The 19,229-nt window shown below is 34.3% G+C and overlaps 4 protein-coding genes and 3 long non-coding RNA genes across 9 annotated transcripts in view; 4 read left to right on the forward strand and 3 right to left on the reverse strand.

Annotated features, from left to right (window-relative positions):
• Positions 1–10,140, forward strand: part of LOC117208727 (phosphoinositide 3-kinase adapter protein 1) — a 33,907-nt gene extending 23,767 nt beyond the window's left edge. The window contains exons 5-18 of one of the 2 annotated variants that reach the window (XM_033450022.1): positions 3,674–3,833; positions 4,094–4,481; positions 4,764–5,060; positions 5,155–5,290; positions 5,384–5,395; positions 5,563–5,753; positions 6,267–6,339; positions 6,544–6,852; positions 7,069–7,494; positions 7,576–7,695; positions 7,764–7,858; positions 7,981–8,200; positions 8,408–8,995; positions 9,725–10,140. In XM_033450022.1, coding sequence (XP_033305913.1) covers positions 3,674–3,833; positions 4,094–4,481; positions 4,764–5,060; positions 5,155–5,290; positions 5,384–5,395; positions 5,563–5,753; positions 6,267–6,339; positions 6,544–6,852; positions 7,069–7,494; positions 7,576–7,695; positions 7,764–7,858; positions 7,981–8,200; positions 8,408–8,995; positions 9,725–9,741 — 3,032 coding nt within the window. In that variant the 3' untranslated portion in view covers positions 9,742–10,140. The remainder of the gene's footprint in view (positions 1–3,673; positions 3,834–4,093; positions 4,482–4,763; positions 5,061–5,154; positions 5,291–5,383; positions 5,396–5,562; positions 5,754–6,266; positions 6,340–6,543; positions 6,853–7,068; positions 7,495–7,575; positions 7,696–7,763; positions 7,859–7,980; positions 8,201–8,407; positions 8,996–9,724) is intronic. The other variant, XM_033450023.1, reaches the window with a different exon arrangement.
• LOC117208732 lies at positions 5,464–6,218 on the reverse strand. Its single transcript, XR_004487763.1, has 2 exons — positions 5,830–6,218; positions 5,464–5,746 (listed from the first exon to the last, which is right to left on the reverse strand). It is a non-coding gene; the product is annotated as an uncharacterized LOC117208732 (long non-coding RNA).
• On the reverse strand, positions 6,745–15,171 carry LOC117208730. Its single transcript, XR_004487761.1, has 4 exons — positions 14,958–15,171; positions 13,397–13,575; positions 7,012–7,262; positions 6,745–6,862 (listed from the first exon to the last, which is right to left on the reverse strand). It is a non-coding gene; the product is annotated as an uncharacterized LOC117208730 (long non-coding RNA).
• Positions 8,825–9,729, reverse strand: LOC117208731. Its single transcript, XR_004487762.1, has 2 exons — positions 9,545–9,729; positions 8,825–9,482 (listed from the first exon to the last, which is right to left on the reverse strand). It is a non-coding gene; the product is annotated as an uncharacterized LOC117208731 (long non-coding RNA).
• LOC117208728 (waprin-Phi1-like) lies at positions 11,655–14,135 on the forward strand. 2 transcript variants are annotated; one of them, XM_033450024.1, is made up of 4 exons: positions 11,655–11,820; positions 13,004–13,104; positions 13,389–13,564; positions 13,733–14,135. In XM_033450024.1, the coding sequence occupies exons 2-4, from the start codon at positions 13,040–13,042 to the stop codon at positions 13,981–13,983; spliced, it is 492 nt and encodes a 163-aa protein (XP_033305915.1). In that variant the 5' UTR covers positions 11,655–11,820; positions 13,004–13,039; the 3' UTR covers positions 13,984–14,135. The 2 variants fall into 2 exon arrangements, with proteins under 2 accessions (XP_033305915.1, XP_033305916.1); XM_033450025.1 differs by lacking the exon at positions 11,655–11,820 and adding an exon at positions 12,604–12,784.
• A 46-nt stretch (positions 15,172–15,217) lies between the features above and the next one.
• LOC117208729 (waprin-Thr1-like) lies at positions 15,218–16,659 on the forward strand. Its single transcript, XM_033450026.1, has 4 exons — positions 15,218–15,366; positions 15,563–15,628; positions 16,263–16,436; positions 16,505–16,659. The coding sequence occupies exons 1-4, from the start codon at positions 15,360–15,362 to the stop codon at positions 16,594–16,596; spliced, it is 339 nt and encodes a 112-aa protein (XP_033305917.1). The 5' UTR covers positions 15,218–15,359; the 3' UTR covers positions 16,597–16,659.
• A 152-nt stretch (positions 16,660–16,811) lies between these two features.
• Positions 16,812–18,726, forward strand: LOC117208735 (receptor-binding cancer antigen expressed on SiSo cells-like). The gene is made up of 4 exons (XM_033450040.1): positions 16,812–17,301; positions 17,428–17,580; positions 17,646–17,759; positions 17,834–18,726. Exons 1-4 carry the CDS (start codon positions 17,131–17,133, stop codon positions 18,023–18,025), a joined length of 630 nt encoding a protein of 209 aa, XP_033305931.1. The 5' UTR covers positions 16,812–17,130; the 3' UTR covers positions 18,026–18,726.
• The last annotated feature ends 503 nt before the right edge of the window (positions 18,727–19,229 follow it).

The raw sequence follows: 19,229 nt of genomic DNA on the forward strand, positions 1-19,229 counted from the left end.
ATCCTCCGTGTCCTTTGAGTGAAATTCTTCTCGAGAACAGTTCATTTTATTTCTTTCTCCCTTTCCATTTCATCATCGACGATGAAAGAAAACACGAATCGGTGGTAAATACGCGAATAATTCGTGTTGGTGAATATTTGGAGGGTGAAACGGCACGCGCGAGAAAGAAACCGAATGAAGGAAATGGCCGAGAAGTTTGTCCCGCAGAAAAATATGGCGAACACGTGCGAAACGCCACGGTCCCGGCGACGAAACCGGCCGACTTTCTTGGATTTGTCCAACATCACGCGTAAGTGTCTCGTTTTGCTCGTAATTTATGTACGCCCGTGTCTTTCGACTTATTTCTCCTATTTCGCATCTCGCAGCAAAAAGTTTCGTGACTTAGGAGATAACTCAGAGTCCTGGTTTTTGTCAAAATGATTTATACATTATGCTTTCTTTTTACTCTTTCGTGGAAGCTTCAAATATTTCCGTTTGTCTCTTATTGCGTGAAAAATTACGTACACTTGAAGTATAAACACGGATCTTTCGTATCTTCAATGGATATAATAGTTTTTGAAGGGATCATAATAGTTTTTCTAAATTAACATTATCGCACAATTTTTGACAAATAATTCGTTCGTATTTGTTGCACACATTGTACAATAGATAGTAAATTAAAAAGTAAGAGTATGCTCGGAGGAGATACATCGAATATTTTTGCCTTAAATCCGAGAAATAGGATTCAGCAGGAACGGAGAGTAGTTGCAGAGACTGCAGTAAATATTAAATGTAGGTAGATGTGGTAAATTAAAGATCTCAAGGTACGCGAATAGCCAGTCTGTTTGGACGAAAGTATATTAAGAAATGCATTAAAGGGTGCGCTGCAAGGGAAGTTTCTTTCTGCCTGATGTTCACTCGAGTACCACGATATCGTTGCACAGTTGCAATAATTGTGATATTGATAACTCATCAAGTTCTACTTCTTACGCGTCCTTATAAAGAATTTGCAAAGCTGTAAAAGTAAACAGCAACGTAATCGAGTAAAAAGTGCATAGAAAGAAAAATTTCGACAGAATTCAACAATTTTTTAATTCGCGAAGGAGAATAAAAGGAGTAGAAAGCCGATCGACGTCGATTCGAGAGTGCAATAGCGGAATTATATTTTTCGAAAACATCCGTTATAATGCTTCCTGTCGTGCAGGCCAGGATCGTGTTACGAAGAGCGCACATAACGGCTCGCGACTTTAATCGTTTGCGACTATTAATTCGGTGGAAGACCGGATACGCCGAAAACGGAAGCCACGCGCGTCACGTAGCAAACGCAAGAACCGCCAACATGGCGACTAGAGAAGCCAAGTACGGGAAGGAAGATCTTTCAATCATCAATCCCCTCTAATACGTTTATAATTGAAAAGGAATATTCTTGCCACGAAAATATATTTTTTCTTTTACGTTTCCATTATTATATAACATATTCGAAACAGAGTACTCGTTTAGTAATTGAGAGAAATTTCTGCTATTTTAATATGTTCATTTAAAAAATTAACAATAATAATCGAGTATTAATGAAATAATAATAAATGTTAACAGTAATATGAATAATCCATCTATGATAACTGAAAAGAATTCTCAAGAATATGAGAAGATAGAGACAAGAAGTTAGGAATATTATTTTTACCTAAGCCTTTTTTCTTTTAACGAGAGAGCAAAGTTTAGGCCAGTTCGACTCGATGAAAAGGTTGACGTTCGCATCACATTATGTGTTCAGGATGGAAACCACGTGTTACGAACACGGAAACGAACCCTTTGCACCGGCTATGGTGTTCTTCTATTCTTAACAGTGCGTTTATTTGTCCGCGGTTTTCACGGAAAACTGTGCGCGTACAGAGGAATAGGGGAGAAAATGAAAGTTTACCCCGTGCCCGGTTATTTTCAGAGTCTTCGTACCCCAGCAAGGCTATGAAGCTTTCCATTCTCCCATAACTCCATCATCGTTTCGATTCCGATGCATCTTTAAATCCTTACTCATTATACAACTATGTGCTTTGAAAATAATTCTCCTCAGTTTTTCCTCTTATATTTATTTGTTTCGCACTATGATAACTTTGCTGTTGAATACAGTTGTACAATTAAAGGCTATTAGCGAAACTATTTTGTTAACTTCGTTATTTTTCCTCAATTTAAAGGATATACAAAATTTATAAAAAATAATTATTATAGGTTCAAATCTTTTTTTTCTCTCTTCAGACTGCACAGTAGACACGAATAAAGTTCTGCTATTTTTCTATACAGAAGGAAAGGGAAAATAATTTTTCTATTGAAAGGAAAATAGAGAAGGAGAAAGTTGTATTATTCTTTGTGCCTGATATATGTAAAGACTTGAATAAATATGTTTTTAAGTCATCAAAATTCTTCATTCACAAATGAAATAAAACTTCCATGTTTCTCGGAATTTTGACATTCATAAAAAAAACTTTTGTTTTATTTAGGAGACTAATTTACTATTTACATTATTTTTACTTTATTTAAAAACTAACTAAATTACGTTAGTTAGTAAATGTACCTTATACGTACCATCTTACCTACATCATACAGTGTCCCATCTTTTACCATTTATGAGCTTAGTTCAATTATTTTATGAAACCTGTCGAACGACAATCGATAATAGACAGGGTGTTATAATCGAAAGGGATGGAAAAGAAGAAAAAGAAAGAGAAAGAAGAAGAAAGAGAACGAAAGTGAACTCTTTCTAGTTATTTTGGGATGCAGGGATCATAAGCCCTGGTGCGTTTCCAGTCGGTTTCTGTCAGATATCGATATCAACCGGCACAAAAGCCCCGTTGTACAAGAAACGATCGTGGTTATGGAAAATGGACGACCCCATTAATTATACCATTGTACGCTCGATAAACTCACGAGCTGCTCTTTCTGCCGACTGCTGTGAAACGTTTAGATAAGCCATGAGCCTCAGTTTCGCGCGTTCACTGTTCCACGACATATTTCAAGGTTACCAATTCAAGTATCAATCACATACTTTGTAATTCACAAATTTTCGGAAAACGAAATTGATCAGCTTGTGATTGATATCTTGTGAGTGGGTCACGAGATTAATAATAATTTTTACGTTCTTGTCAAATCAAGCACTGACGTGGAAAAGATTCAATGAAATTGAAAGATACTATCTCTACTCATATCATTAACGAGTTATACGAAATTAAGCGGAGTAAAGTATATTATTATTTTATCACGATGATCATCACTGATGATTCATCAAGATTTTCGCGTGACGGCGTTCGCCCGTGTTAATCAGACATCTCCGTGATGTCGTTTTCTCGAATAATGCGGAACAAACGCATTAGAAGGGTATTATTTCATTAACGTCGCGTGTCGCGAGCCGCATTAAGCGAAATTGAACGCGACTCCGCCGGGGGAGAAAACTAAAGCAAGGTGTGCCTTCCCGCTAATGGCTTGTACAAATTAACCTGATCGTTAATTAAGACCAGGTGTAAATAGCAGGAGTTATCGATTTATTTTACGCTGTTATTTTACCATTTTTTTCTTTCTCTTTTCTCTATAATTATTCTACTCGAATTTAGTTTTTATAAATTGGTAACCTGCTTTGTCTTTACAATATTAAAATGAATAGACGAACGTACGACGAAGTTTGAGGAATTAAAATAAATTCTTGCAGGATCTCGTTCAGCGACCGGACTGTCGAAGATCGATTCACATCCCGAAGATGATGTACTGTTCGTGTCGAGCAAGGACAGCGAAATTTCGAGTCTGTGGGTCAATTACCTCACTGCCTGTTTCGAGCAGATCAGCAGGCAACAAGGCCGGCCGCCTTTTAAGTAAGCAGATCTTCGTTTCATGAATTTATTGACAAACGATTCGTATCATACAGAATTTCTTCATTATGATTTTTCGTGCATACAATAAGAATTCACATTCGAATAAATGGATTTCTATTATATCGTTGCAAAGTATAACCATTCTATATAATTTCTAACATAATTTCATACTTCATAATTTCTAACTATGTTTCCATCATCGTTGATAATTTTTTAATCACATCTCTTTAACTATTTCTCCATCAAATCGGAAATTACAGAGTTCGTCACGTAACAATCGAAGAATCGATGCAACCTGGCACCGAGGAGAGGATTCGATCGGCTCGCTTGCAGATCGTCGTCGTGTGTCCAATATTGTTGGAACGAGTGCAAACTCGGCCAGAACACGCGACGAATCTCTCCAGACAGTTAATCGCCGACAAAGTACTAGCGATGATGTTGGGTGTCCACGATAGTCACATCAGCGACGTCCACAAGTCGATTCTGGTCTCATACAATCAGTGGAGAAAATTCTTCGTAAAAGACCAGGACGAAACATTCGTTGGTGAACTTCTGGGTGCCGCGGTTGGAATTCTTGGCACAATGCCGCCTCCTGCGTTGAGGAGCGACAAAACCGCCTTTTCGGTTCATCCGAAAAAAGTGAAGCTGGTAGGTAAATCACTGCAGACAATTTCGTTGAATTAAAGCAAAAAGCTAAATGGCAGCGAACGATTTCATTAACTTCAAATAAAATTTTATCAACTTAAAGAACAAAAATACTTCTATTGCTTGTATGATACTTTCAATCCTGTATCTTGTATACATGTAATCGCTACAGATATACATATATATTTAAACAAGCTTGATTATGGAAGTTCCTGGGTTTAAGTGTGTTTCCAAGAAGAAGAAAAAAATATAAATTTAATATAAAAAGAAAATAAATACTTTCAGGGTCATAACAGGATAATCGCGTTGTTAAACGACCCATTACGACCTGAGGACAATGTATCAGTGATCGTGGATCGCTGCGGCGAAGCGATTGACATCGCCCACGTTAAACGAAGAAATCCCTATGCCCTGCAATTCTCCATTCCCGACAGATGTTTAGAGGTATCGATGTTGGTCGGTGTTCGTATAGCGAAGAATGGTTGTCCGCTTGGTGTGAGGCAAGTAAAATGCGAGAGCAGGCTCAGGGAACTCGATCAAATCCTCAGAGCCCATGACAATCCCCTAGAATTTATGTGCCAGGTAAATGCGAATAATAGTTTGATAGATTAAATTCGAAATTCTTATGATTATCCAAATAGATTCAAATCTGGTAAAAATTGAATTTCATTCGTAGACCTTCGGCTTTAATCCTGGTGATCGCGAAAAATTGGACAACTGGATGGTCCACGCGTTTCAACGAAACGTTCCACCGCACTTCAATCTCCTGTCTACGCCCAGTGGGGTAGTGTCTACCCAAAAAGTTCACTCAAGTGAGTATTTGTTGATTTGAAATAGTTTAATCATTGACAAATGTATCTGTTGAAAATATTAAATATTGTTTGTTTCGCTTGCTGGACTAATAGAAAGGCTGGTTGGTAAGAACTTATGAATCTTATTGTTAGGAGATATCCTACGATCCGGAATTTGAATTTAAACATTCACATTTAGATTAAAATTTCATTTCATAGTTTTTAAGTCAAGTTCTGAATTTTTATACAGATATGATAGATTAAGAAGTAAAGTGAACTCTTAATTGTTCTAGGCCCCGAAGAGAATCCGACGTTGTTACACTTTGCCGCACGTTTCGGCCTGGAGAGATTAGCTTGGCAACTGTTGGAGTGTCCAGGCGGTGATATAGCATGCGACCTGAGGAACGTGTCGGAACTGACCCCTGCGGATCTTGCAGAGCAGGCAGGACATACGAGATTGGCGCATCAGCTTCGTGGCTACATGGTACAAAAACATCGCCTTTAAAGCGACATCACAGTTAGTCCAATGGAACCGGTACTTTCGTGATATTTCTCTATACCTAATTGCAAATTGTCGCTTGGACGATCCACCTTCTATTTTTCTCTAAACTCTGCGTCTAGCTGTCCGTAGACTTCCAATTGAAAACGTGATCAGTTAAAATCAGTTAAAATTAATTAACATCAGTTGGATTTAGTCGGAATCGGTTAGAGTTAATTACGACTCGTTAAATAATTAATTAATTATATTCCATGAAAATCAGTTATGGTCAATTGGAATTAGTTTGACGACTCTAACTAGTTTCGTCCGGATTCTAATTACAATTAGAAACTTTAATATTCATAGAATTTTGAGATATTGTTAACGAAGAATGATAGTAGGCTTGATTTATAGAATTTTTTACTGATATTTTGGTATGTTTCGGTGAATTAACTGGTATCTTACTTTTGAATTGCATGTTTCGGGCTTCCCCTTGAATTCTCGCGCACGGTGCCGCAGCAAATGAACGAGTTCACCAACATGTACAGCTATTTGAAAGTGATCAGCGAGACCACTACAGACCAAGCGGCAAGTGAGTAGACCCTCTTTTATTAAAATCTGTATTTTATATCTTTTGAAATTTGTACGCACTTATATTTGAATCTATGGTCACAAATATATAATTATACAGATAAACAATTGCGATATACCCAAATATTTAAACATAAATAAGAATTCTAAATGATTATGAAATGGTACCAAGATGGCCCAATATTAAGATTGAAACATTTTTCAGGCGCGGACCCATCGACAACTAACACATCAAGCGACACCAATAACGACAAGGAGGATTATTGTCGTCCACGACCCTTGAGCGAAGCCTATTCGGTGCCACCGGCCGCAAGACCAATAACGTCCTTGATCTTGCCAGGTCAATTATCAGTAACCCCTAGCCCGACCACCAGTAACCCCATTGAGGCAAATTATTCAATCGTACCAGCACCGACTCCCGTCATCGCCAGTCCATCAACACCAACGCCTGTGATGACCTCCTCGAACGGCTTTGAACTCCCTCTTCAAGGTTATATGAAAATGCATCCAGCTGGTAGGTAACTCTATAAAGAGATAAACGTAGGATATTTAAATTTGAACTATTGAATTTGTATATTTAAATTTGTCAAGTTGAATATTGAAATATTTGAGTACTTAAATTTTTAAATTTTGAAACCTTATAATGTACAAATAATTTTTGAAATATTCCAACCTGAAACATTTCCAAGCACTGTCGAAAAATTGATGTTTCCAAATTTAATTCTTCAAGGACCAAAAACACCAACGTCAAACGCAGTGAGCCAGCAGCCATCTCGAACAGCGACGCCCACCCAGAGTCGTTCAGATTCTCATCCCATACCTGCTCGAGAAGAAAATAGTCAATCCTCCTTCTCTTATGGCAGAACCACCTCCAATTCCAGCAGCACAAAGTCGAGGGAACCGTCTGGGCCTCAGGACGAATTACTGGAAATCATAAACGACTTCAAGAACAACGTGTTCACGATAACCGAAGTGGAAAGATTGGTCGAGAACTGGAGGAATCGCAACGATGTTCAACAGAGCTTCAAAGACAAACAGAGGCAACTCACTGCGATGAGGGAAGAGTATGAAAGAATACAGAAAAGAATGAAAGAGGAAATGAAGGCTCCTACACCTTTTGACAGAATCAGAAAGTTCTTCTCCAAAGGAAAGAAAGGTTCGTTAGAGCAAAATACATATATTATAGATAATCCTCTGTTTCATAAGGTTCTAATTTATTTTTACTTTTAAATTGTAGATACGAAGGACTCTACGACCGGAAGTGACGATTCTTCTTCGACCAGTAAAGTGGAGAATGTTAATGGTGCTCTAACCGACCGTAGGCCAGTTAGCAGTCTAAGTCTCCGCAGTGTTTCAAGTACATATTTCGATAGTAAAGTTTGTTCTTTGGAGAGAAAATATTCTAATTAATTTCTATTTTCTTAGGCTCGTCTTCGTCTGGTAGAATGAGCACTGCCAGCGGATGCAGTGGGACCAGTTTAGGTGACAGTGGAACTCATTCTGATACTGAAGATCGACGAGTTAGTATTTAGAAAAATATATAATCGATATCTCGATAAAGAACTTTGAAAACCTTCCTACAGCTACAAATATTTTTATTTGATTGTAGAACTTGAAATTTCTGAATGAAAAATTATTTCAGTTACAAAATGCCAGAGAGGATAAAGCGGGTGTGATGTCGTACGAAATACCACCAGCTCCAAAGCCATTCGCAGGAAGGTATTCCCCGGCGCTTAGGTATTCCCCATCTCCTCGTTCCTCGACTGGAAACGATTTAGACTTGAGACCATCACAGCCACAATTACGAGGCGAGGATACCGAATACTACATCGCTTTTCCACCATCGGGATTACCCATTCACTGTTAGTAATCAAATAGTAAAATTTTAAGAGAAAATAAATAATTTCGATTAATACATACTACAATACTTAAAGATATACGCTAGAAGCAGTTTCGATTTTAGATAATTCCGAAACGATCAATTGTATTCTGATTAATCATAGATTTGTAATTTAAATTTTATTCCAAATAAAAGATTCTAAATAACACTTTTCAATAATGATCAACAGCTTTCAAGACAGAGGCTCCTCTGAAGGAACCAAAAACTCCAAGCTCCCCGTGTGATCACCCTAAGTACCTGGACTTGATTCAAAATTCATCGCCAGTCACTAATGACGCTTCAGAACCAGAGTCCTCCAGACATACTGGCAACAGTTACGCAAACATTGACCCGTCTACGTTGAACCCAGCGCCAGTACCGCCTGCTGGCATGTGCATTCCAACAAATTACGTGAACGTGACACCAACGTGCGTCACCTCGTCTCAGGACACTACACAAGGTCAGCAAACTGAGCAGAGACACTCACTTGACTTAAATCATGTATCTGAAATCTCGAAGAATTCAACCAAGGCCGAGACTCCCGGTCAGGCGGGGGAAAATAAGGTCACTGATGACGTACAAGGTCAAGACAATGTTTTGACTGAAGTTCAAGGTAAAAATAACGAGGAATATGTGGACACGAATCTGGCGAATAGTTTAGAAGGCGTGGATGTACCGGATACTGGTAAACTGCCGGAATATATGAACGTCGACGTTCCTCAGGATCAGAAAACTGGTGCCACGAAAAAAGTGCCTGCTCCTCCTGTTCCACCAAGAGGTAAAGTTACTTTTATCTCTTTTTATTTAAGTTATTCTATTATTATATTATGAATACAATTGGTACGTATTAGGTTGGATAACAACTCATGCTTATACATGCTTCCCTATTTCCTTTGCATGTATTTCTGTGCATTTTTTTCTGGTATCAAATACTTTCTGTTTCAAGCATTTTCAAATGTACTACTTACATAGTATTTTAGTTTAATTTAGTAGCAGTTTAATGACATAACTTCCCTTAGATGAATGAGAATCATATCTCGTCATAACAAGCTATTTCAAGATAAAAGAATATACGTGACTAAATATAGTCACAGTATTTCTTAGTATTTACTCAATCCCTCTTCCATGAATTCTCTACTTGTAAATTTCAGCGAACCGTGTCATAAATATATCAAATATCTCAATTATTCTAACTCAAGGTTTATCCGTCCATCATATACTCAGAAATAGTTGAGAAAGAACTATTTAAGGAGCTTAAATTACATCTATAACCAAATGACCAAATGAAATTTTAATTTCATTGAAATCTGCTCCACGAATTCCTTACCAGTTTAGTCACTGGCCATTCCCTTTTACTTAGCGGGGAATCACGAAGGTTGTCGATTACTTAAGACACTTTAATGAACTTTCATCATCATTTGCTACTTTTAACGCTATATATGTGTGTGCAAATCATTTCGCTCCTACAATCGATTCATCAAAATTTTGTTTCTATTTTCTGTTACAGTTACCACGAAGAAGTAAAATAAGAAAGATTACCATGAATAGAAGTACTTGAAAAGAAGTCGTTCCTCCGACCGGAGACTTTAATGGGCGGGTCGTTCAAAAATAGTGCTCTCGGCGATCGTTTTTCATTGAAGAAATACTCGAGTATGATTTCAAGTACTCGACGTCAGTGTTCTTCGTAATCCTTAGTATTAATAGCGTATTTAACTGTAAATTGTTCGGTTCAAGATAGTCGCTATGGCTCATATCTTCTATGTACATTACCTTCGTTCTTTTATCTTTCTTTCTCTTTATTCTAATACTCAGTGAAGCGCGACTTAATCTGTAGTTTTTGTTTATGGTATTGTACTGCAATTAAGTGCGTTTATTGGTCGTTATTAGTCTAAAACTGCCTCGAATGCGTTACGAAAATAAAACCAATGTATAATTAATTATTAACTTGTTACTGTTATCGATAAGCGAAATATGCTATTGTTCATAGTATCGAAGATATTTTTAAAGTGTCTTAAGTATATTATAAAATATTTTAATCGTTTCGATATTTCCATAAATTTTATTAGATTAGGAACGAATTTGGAGATCTCAAATCATTAAGATCAATAAATTTGGGATCTTCAAAGATTTTAAGTTTAAGTTTCAGAACCCGAATCGTTGAGACAATTATTTTACTACGTTTTTTTTAGGAAATTTAGAATATTATTGATCAACAAGCATTCGAGGCTTTCTGATTACGCCACTAAGTTGTATATTATGTTAATTAACCGATGCTCGGATCTCGGTCCAAGAACGAATACAATGCTAGCGAGCGCCAAATCAAATTTTCATCTTTTGGCGGGAAGCCAAAATCGCAATCTGTACATACTGTCCTCTGCTCTATATTCTATTATTATTGTAACCAGTTTTCTATATAGTCAGTCCTTAGAATTAAGTTAGAACAATTTATACAACGATTGTTTAAAAAAAAAATGTCGATGACGCCAAAGACTGCGTTAAGAATACATGGCGTCGCGTAATCATTATGTTATTAATCATACAATTCATGCACCATACGTTGTAATCATTCTCTAGCGTAAACAATACTTTGTACAGGTGTCGAAATTCCTTTTGTCTTACGTCTTTATAAGAATGACGACGAAATGCGTTTCAAGTACCAAGGATGCATTTATCGTTTTGATTGTAATATCATAGTGTAGAATATTTCACAAAACCATTCTTTTTTATGTCTACCAGTAGAGATACTACTATGTCTTTTTTATATTTATGTTTATACCAATAAAACTAAAGATAATAGAAATTGCAAAATTATTTCAATCGGATCTTCGTGTTACTTCAATGATAATCAATTGATTATGAATTGATCATGAATGAATTACGTAGCATACCATAAACATAGTGAAATATGGAGTATTGATAATATCGAGTATAATTTATGCATTGTCAGAAAGTCATAATTTTTATCAGGTGCATCTGCTGTGAGGAACGTTTCTAGGAAGCCGCGTTATTCTCAGAAATTGCACGTTAAATATGCATTATGTAATTTAGCGTGTCCGTGTATGTAGATTTAATAGTAAGGGGGGAAAAAGCATGAGTAAATATTCTTGCCAAATCTGTCGTTAATCGGAGGTAAAAACCATATTTGTTAACACAAAGTTTGCAAAGTTTCGCTTCTCTTACGCATCATCAAACTTCTTAGATAATATTCTATAAATGTTATTGAACTTAATAACAAAATATCGATGAAATTGTTAATATGAATAAAAATGGACAAATATTCATATTAAGAATTATTTTTTAAAAGATGCCAGAACCTAACACACTGTTACAAAATATGTAGATACTTTAAATGTTGCAAGCAAAATATCGTTGAAGTACAAATGATGTCACGCTCATGTACATACAGACAAATGTGTTTTTTTTGAATAAAACATGCGATTGAATATTCATCGACAGTATCAAACGACCTGTCATGGTATCAACATCACGGCCAGGAATATCCAAGCGATCTAAAATTCTCGAAAAGTACCTATTCAATTATTGACGGCGAGTCGAACAACGTGTCCTTTCTTTCACGAAGGACGATTATCTTTGGACATAAAGGTATTTTTACTCTTTGATTAAAAAAAAGCACTTGAAATAAAAAATACATGAAATAAATGCAACGCAGATCTTTTTATATTTGTTTAAAGAGATATCTATGAATAGAAAGTTGTAATTCAATCATCTTTTGCTACAAATTCTGCTCAATCAATCTTCTTATCTTCTTATCTCATCTGACTTCTTACCTTTTTCAATATTTACAGTAAATCTAAATTCTACAAATTCTATGTTAAAATATATCAGAATACACGAAATCGGTAATCATCCAATGCTACTAATAGAAATTAATATTTATTCAAATATCCCATCAAAGAAATTCATATTCACTTATGTAGATATTCTTCGAAATCTAATTAACAAATTAAAAAATTTTCATCGCAATATTTATATATATATTATACTACTGTATTGACGTTAGTTTCTTGTAATGATAGCTTTCATGGATTGGCAAACCAAAAAATTTGGTTCATCTCTCGTGCGAATGAAATAAAGAAAAAATATAAGGAAGAACCTGTAAATTTATATTACTAATATCTATAAATCTCTGATCCATAAATTTAAATTTTTAATTATTATTAAAATAAAAATAAAGAAAAGACTATGCCGCCCCCAGATCAACGATCCGGAAATGATCTAAACTACAGCCCATTCATTTCGTCAACCCTGGGGCTCGCAGAAACCACTATCTTCCTTCCGCTCGATTTAGATTTCTCGTTAATTTGCCACGCTAATTACCGTTGCGGTTCGACATCCGAGGTAGGTCCAACGATCCCCGATTTCCATTAAGGAGTTGCAACGTGCTCGTTGCGTTTATCATTGAGTGGGGATCGATCTTATATAGGAGAGAAATTCTTCTCTCTTCAGCAAAAGTCTCGATCACCTGTTTCTTCGTTTGTCAACCCACGACTGAGAGTCAACGGTGCCATAATCGATCATATTTCAGTTTTGAAAGCATTAACACAAAGTAATTCGGTATATCTGTGCCATTTTTTATACAATTTATGAAATACGATAATTATTAACAAAAAATAATAGTTGTGTTTACCGAATTTGTGAAATAGTGGAACTCCTGTTAGAAAAAATAAATATTTAAAATAGATATTCTTGAAACGAAAATTTCACGAACAAAATTTTTATCAAAATAATCGAAGTTTTTACAAACACATGCGTTTTTCGTTTTTAGTTTCGAGTAAGCTAAGTGAGTAAAACTAATTGAAAAATGAAATTGCTTACGATGGTCTTGGTGTCTACGTTGTCTTTGGCCACAACGCTTGCTCAATCCAGGTTTGTTTCTATCTTGTTTAATTAATTAATTGATTGTTTATGATGAACAGATTACGGATTTTTATGCATTTATGGAAATTTAAAGACGAGAAAATATATAAGAGTAGACATAAAATATTCAAAGTATAGTAACTCTTTATAATATCTAATAAGTTTGTGGTGAATCAAATCTCTCATTAAATCCTACTGTTTTAGTTATGTTCTTAAAAAAAAAACATGAATTTAAATAAATACTCTCAGTCTGCTAATGAATCTTCCTCGCGCAATTGAAATAATGTCTTCAGGTACGAACCTTTCGCTGAGAAACCAGGTTCCTGTCCACCACCTTTGCCAGTGCAGATTTGTAGTCAATCTTGTTTCTCTGACTCACAGTGCTTAGGAATTGGCAAATGTTGTCCAACCAATTGTGGAGGCTCTGTTTGCACAAAACCTGTTACCATGAGGCAAACAGTTCCTACCGGTAAAGTGACACTGTAAAGCAATTAATAACAAAGTTGATAACTAAATTTTATGTTAATTAATTGGCAGAAACGGTATAAAGTTATTCAAATTCTTAATAACTGAAAACCTTTTAAAAATGCCTAACTTTGATTTCAATTATAGAATTTGACTTAATCTGTATATTTAGAGAAACCAGGTTCGTGTCCAGCGAAACCAAAAGGAAGATGGGTGTGCTCACCAACCTGCAGTGTTGACAATGATTGTAGAGGAACAATGAAATGTTGCAAAAATAGGTGTGGAGCATTGGCATGTCAAAAACCAGATGTTGAGGTGGCTGAATTTGCAGACGAATCGGAAGACTTTTATAATAATCCCAGGAATCCTTACATCAATTCCAGAGATCCAAATAATTATCTACGTTATTATTTCAATAAGTAATTAAAATAATTGCAGATCGCCATAAAATATTAACAGGAAAATATGATTCTCTTTTTATTTAATCTTCTGTAACTAAATATATCCTTGTGCCATATCTTGTAATTGTTACAAAATTTGTGATAATTGTGAATTAAAAATCTTGCTCTTAACTAGATGTAGTAATTAATATATATCAGACTTTATGGTACTCTTTTTATACCCCTTTTTAAACCATCTAATTTTTAAATTTCTAGATTTACAAATTGATCGATATCTTAAATAATAGATAACAATGCTTGTTATACATATATGCGCGTTTGTAATTGAAATAAAATGTTCTATGATGAACCTTCTAATTTCTTAAATGATTTCTCAGAAACAAATTCATTGGTAAGCGGCTGTATGTAAATGACGCGTCACCTTATTAGCCTATTGACCTGAATTTGCATAGATCCTTGAAGAATACATTCACGAAATCCAAGTAGAGAAGATCATTAGCAAGACGGACTAAATGGAGGTTCGTTTCCTAAAATCCTAGGAAATAATCGTTAATATAAGACCGTATCAAACTATTTTATTGTTAGAAAATAAATAAAAAGAAATATAAAAAAAAACATAAACTGCTAGAAAAATTAGATAAGAAACAGAAAAAAGATGACATCTTCTCTGGGGCCATTTCAGAAAAATTCAGAAAATCCTACTTACTGTATAAAAATTTCTCTTACATATATATTATAAAAAGTTCAAAAATTTTGTCAATATTAATTTAAAATCAAAAGAAAGTTCAAATGCTTTATTCAAAAAATCGAATTATTTTGAATATATTATTTTAATCACAAATCGTGAAATTTTCCAGTATTGATTTAAAAATAAAAAATATTCAAATAGATACAATGTAAACGCGTTTATTGTTGTCGCTTAATACATCTAAAATGGCTTGTAATAAAATACATAAAAATACGTAATTTGTATCAATGAAAGAATGATCTACGAACCTGAAGTCTGTATTAGTTTTACGTAAATTCACGTATTCAATTGAAATACCCAACTACATTATTCGTCGAATAGTTGAGTCACAAACGTAAAAACATATCAATAATAGTCATAAATGCGTTCATAAACTGCAATGATGTCGGGAAATATCAAGAAGTTGAATCAGCTGGTTCCCTACGTACCGCCGTTTCACGACATGTTCCTTTCGCTGACCGCAGAGTAGAGGTGGAAACGAATGAGATAATGACATAAAGATTGTTATGTAGATAGATAAGGAAAGAAAATGACAGAGAAAGATTTAAGAATCTGAACTCTTATCACGCACCAATTAGACGTTGTTCATCTTGCAGTTGAATAGATCTGGTGATTTTAAAATTGTGGAAGAGGATCTTCGACAAAGAACAATGCATAGTATGTGTGTTTATGAAAATTAAGACTTTTACATAAGGTGTTTCAAGTTAACAAAAAGTTAATGTGAGTTAAAGAGACAATTTCATCGAAGAGATAACTTTGTCGTTTCCGTTTTTGTTTATATTGAGACATCTTGTGCATTAATACATTATTTTATTTTTCGAACTTTTAAATAATCAAGTGTATATCATTATAGAGAAAGGAGTAATTATGGTACTGGCTGTGTGCTTATTAATTGCTGTGGCAGACGCTCAGCTGTCTCGTAAGTTAATTGATCACCTCTATGTAGATATATTATTTACTGACATTTCATATAAAACTAATAGAACTTTTCTTGCTATTGAATTATTAATTTATTTCGAACGAATGCGATAATGTTGTAAATATAATTCTATTATCTATAATTAATATCGACATATTGACACTTTAATTGAGTATTAACTAATAATTTGTCATATTTTATATCTCTCACGTATATCTTGATTATGCTTATTGCCAATAAATGTTTTACTATGAGAAATATATACAGATACGTTCAGATATAATCGTCGATATAACGACTGAGAAAAATCAATATGACTGTTCATAAAAAATGATTTCCTACAAATTCTGTAAGATATTTTGGTTCATCCTATATCTCATCTATGATCACATATTCTGTCTTTTGTCAATCATAAAATATAAAGATAATACTACATTATTACTATATTACCACGCGAGTATTTCAATATAGCTTACCTAACGAGTATTTATTGATCTATTTGACAATCTTGATGTCGTATAATTTGTTTAATATTAGAATTAATCGAAATGAGTTTCTATTTTCAAAAATGGCGCATTAAAATTATCTTTACGCAAAAGAAAAATTCATCATTTACAATTTAATCATTTTTTAGATAAAGAAGGACATTGTCCATTAAGAAACAGTGTTTCAAAATGCACTCCTAAATGTGTTTCGGATTTTCAATGCTCTTTTAATGAGAAATGCTGTCCAAATAAATGCGGAAGTGAGTCATGTGTTTCAGCGAGTCCCGTTAGTACCGGCAATGGATATAAAGGATCATCGAATGGTAAAAGAGTTTACATAATTTTTTAAGATTTATATCTTCTAATATCCATAAGAAAATTTATTTTTCAGACGACGTTTATTGTGGCGGAGTAAAATGCGGTCCGTACCAAAAGTGTAAATTCGATCGTAGAACGAAACGCGAAAAATGCGTTCGTACATAAACGATTCTCTGAAATATAACAATATTACTTTTTTATAAAATAAATAAACATTTGTTTTAATTACTTTACTTTGTACATATATATTTTATTCCTCTCGTGAATATAATTTAAAATTTTGTGAAAAAATAATGAAAGATTATACATAAGTTGTTAATAAATATAATTTCTAAAGGTTTACAAAAATTAAAATTTAAATTGCAAGATGGTCGAATTACGATTAATTCTGATAGCAACTAGCAACCTGTTGAAAGTTTGAAAACGAGTCGACAGTCGACACATAGATTTTAATCGATATTTCTCGATAACCTCTTTATTGTTTTACGAGAAGCTGTGTGCCGGATGGAGAATATACTTATTATTAACAGTTATTAGTGTCTATAAAGTATGTACAAAGTGACACGACAGTAAAATCACTTAATTCTAGATATTTTTCAGCAAAATGGCATTTGATCAGTCTTGATTCTTTGTAATAAAAACATATACAATTTATTATTATATCATTGTAAAAGAGGTTAGATCTATGCCGATATTACGATGGCAGTAGAATTTTTAGTAAATCGTTTGAAAGCCCTCATCGTGTTACTTCTGGGAGTATTTAGGCGTGCGATGTGCTGTCTTCGACGTCGAAGAAGGTCGTCTTGTGATTCTATACCTCTCTCCACGATCGGCGTAGTACCAAACACCACAAACAACACAACACAACCAGTGAGTTTCTAACATTGTCATTCACCTTTTTTTAAGTTCATTTCTTTTGCAACGATTCAAAAATTATGAAAATCCTGTTGTACCATTGACTCCGATAATAGTAATCACTGAAGATGCTTGCTCAAGGAATTAGAGCACTGGGATCAATGGGAAGAAAATCCTGTCGTGGTCGTGCCAGATAAGCCAGTTAACACGGTACAAGCAAAAATTGAACAATACAGACAGCAAGTTTCTAAACTGCCAGAATCTACAGAGGAGCAACAACCAAATTTTTTTGAGGTAATTATCTCTATTGCTTTAACAACTGGGAAATATCTATATCTAACTTCTTATATCTATCATAGAATATGACACCAAAGATTACAACACAGACAAAGATTTTAGTAAAAGATAAGGCTTCGGAAAATACATCCTGGAACGCATCAAAATTTGCCATGGCGAATGATCTCGTGCCATCTGTATGTTTATATTTCTTACATGACTATTTTTAATGAGAAGGAACTATATAATTTCTGAAATTATATTTACATAGAACGAGCTAGGAGAATGGGAAGACAATGCTGTTGGCTGGGAAGAAGAAACAACAAAGGAATTTGGAGACCCCACAAAAACATTAAGAGAACAGAAGCGAAGAGAAAGGGAGCAACGGCTGTTTGAGCAGCAGCAGAAAAGAATTGAACGCAATTCAAGACCTCAACCATTAGGTGCAAAACTAAATTCTTGATGAGAAAGGATATAGAAACAAAGATTTACGTCAGAAATGATAATTTTTCATTCGATGATGTTCATGCACAAATGTGATCTTTTTACAACTGCATGGAACGTCAATTAAGATTAAGGAAAATTAAAAGTCATTGCTTGTGCTATGAGTTATATGTTTTTTTGTAAAATTTACCGAATCGTACCCTGTATAGGAAAACATCGCAATAATATTATTTGAAATGTCCAAATTTATATTTTAATGCGTTTATTAGTTAATTGATACATCGCATCTTACGCATTTAATTCCTTGTTGGAAATTACCTGAAAATCACTGAATGGTATTTAATGACACGTGAAATATCGAACTTTTTAATAGAAAACAAAAGAACTGACTTATTTACATAACATATTTACGTTACAGAAACTACGAATGTTGCATTGGTAAACGATAATATTATTACTTTTGTTATTTAAATTGTTTTATTGTTAAAATGTTTATAACGTCTAGGGACATTCCATGTAAATAATCTTGTAATACCACGTAGAAACTGATTTTTTATAATGAAATCGGACTATTTTTAGAAGGTGAAAAAATAGAATAACTAATCTCTTTGCAAGTATGAATTCATCTATTTGATTATTTTCTTAATCACACCGATATAAAACCAAGAGCATGTTCATTGAATTTGTAGCGGTGTGAAATAAATCATATTACTACACATACTGTTATTAAAAGACTTTATGAAAACCTCCAACAAATGCAAACAAACATTTTGTGATATATTGTAAGTATGTCTAATAAGCATTTAATACTTGTGCTGCTTTTAAAATGCCTTTTGTATGGGATTGTAAGAGGAAGTAGCGATTATAGGGAACAAGGGAAATATTTGATATTGATAAATGAGTATGTATTTGATACATATAACTTTTCGTGCTTCGTATGACGTATATACGATAAAATGTATCAAACAAACTTCCCCCTATGTACAGGGAATAAGGGGCTTGTGTCCAATCAGAGATAAGTCTAAAGTGAAAAAGATAAGGACGGGCGAAAATCACAGGATAAAGTAATATCGTTCGTTCATACAGCCGTTCGTTTTACTCCAGTTATTGAACTGTTACCAATTATTTAAAAACTATACATATATTTTATAACGCGCTAAACATATTGTATTATCTATATCGGTTAATAAAATAAACTGGTAAGTATGTATAAAAGAATATTT

This window comes from Bombus bifarius, unplaced genomic scaffold (genome assembly GCF_011952205.1).
Source record: "Bombus bifarius isolate JDL3187 unplaced genomic scaffold, Bbif_JDL3187 scf7180000008161, whole genome shotgun sequence".
Classification (NCBI taxonomy): Eukaryota; Metazoa; Arthropoda; class Insecta; order Hymenoptera; family Apidae; genus Bombus; species Bombus bifarius.

Bases quoted from the DNA above. Each gene is read 5' to 3' on its own strand.
- LOC117208729 (XM_033450026.1), top strand. The intron at 15,629-16,262 runs GTAAGTTAATTG...ATCATTTTTTAG, and splicing joins GGCAGACGCTCAGCTGTCTC to ATAAAGAAGGACATTGTCCA. The intron at 16,437-16,504 runs GTAAAAGAGTTT...TTTATTTTTCAG, and splicing joins ATATAAAGGATCATCGAATG to ACGACGTTTATTGTGGCGGA.
- LOC117208728 (XM_033450024.1), top strand. From the start codon at position 13,040: ATGAAATTGCTTACGATGGTCTTGGTGTCTACGTTGTCTTTGGCCACA. The intron at 13,105-13,388 runs GTTTGTTTCTAT...TAATGTCTTCAG, and splicing joins ACAACGCTTGCTCAATCCAG to GTACGAACCTTTCGCTGAGA. The intron at 13,565-13,732 runs GTAAAGTGACAC...CTGTATATTTAG, and splicing joins GAGGCAAACAGTTCCTACCG to AGAAACCAGGTTCGTGTCCA.
- LOC117208735 (XM_033450040.1), top strand. From the start codon at position 17,131: ATGGCAGTAGAATTTTTAGTAAATCGTTTGAAAGCCCTCATCGTGTTA. The intron at 17,302-17,427 runs GTGAGTTTCTAA...TGCTTGCTCAAG, and splicing joins CAAACAACACAACACAACCA to GAATTAGAGCACTGGGATCA. The intron at 17,581-17,645 runs GTAATTATCTCT...TATCTATCATAG, and splicing joins AACAACCAAATTTTTTTGAG to AATATGACACCAAAGATTAC.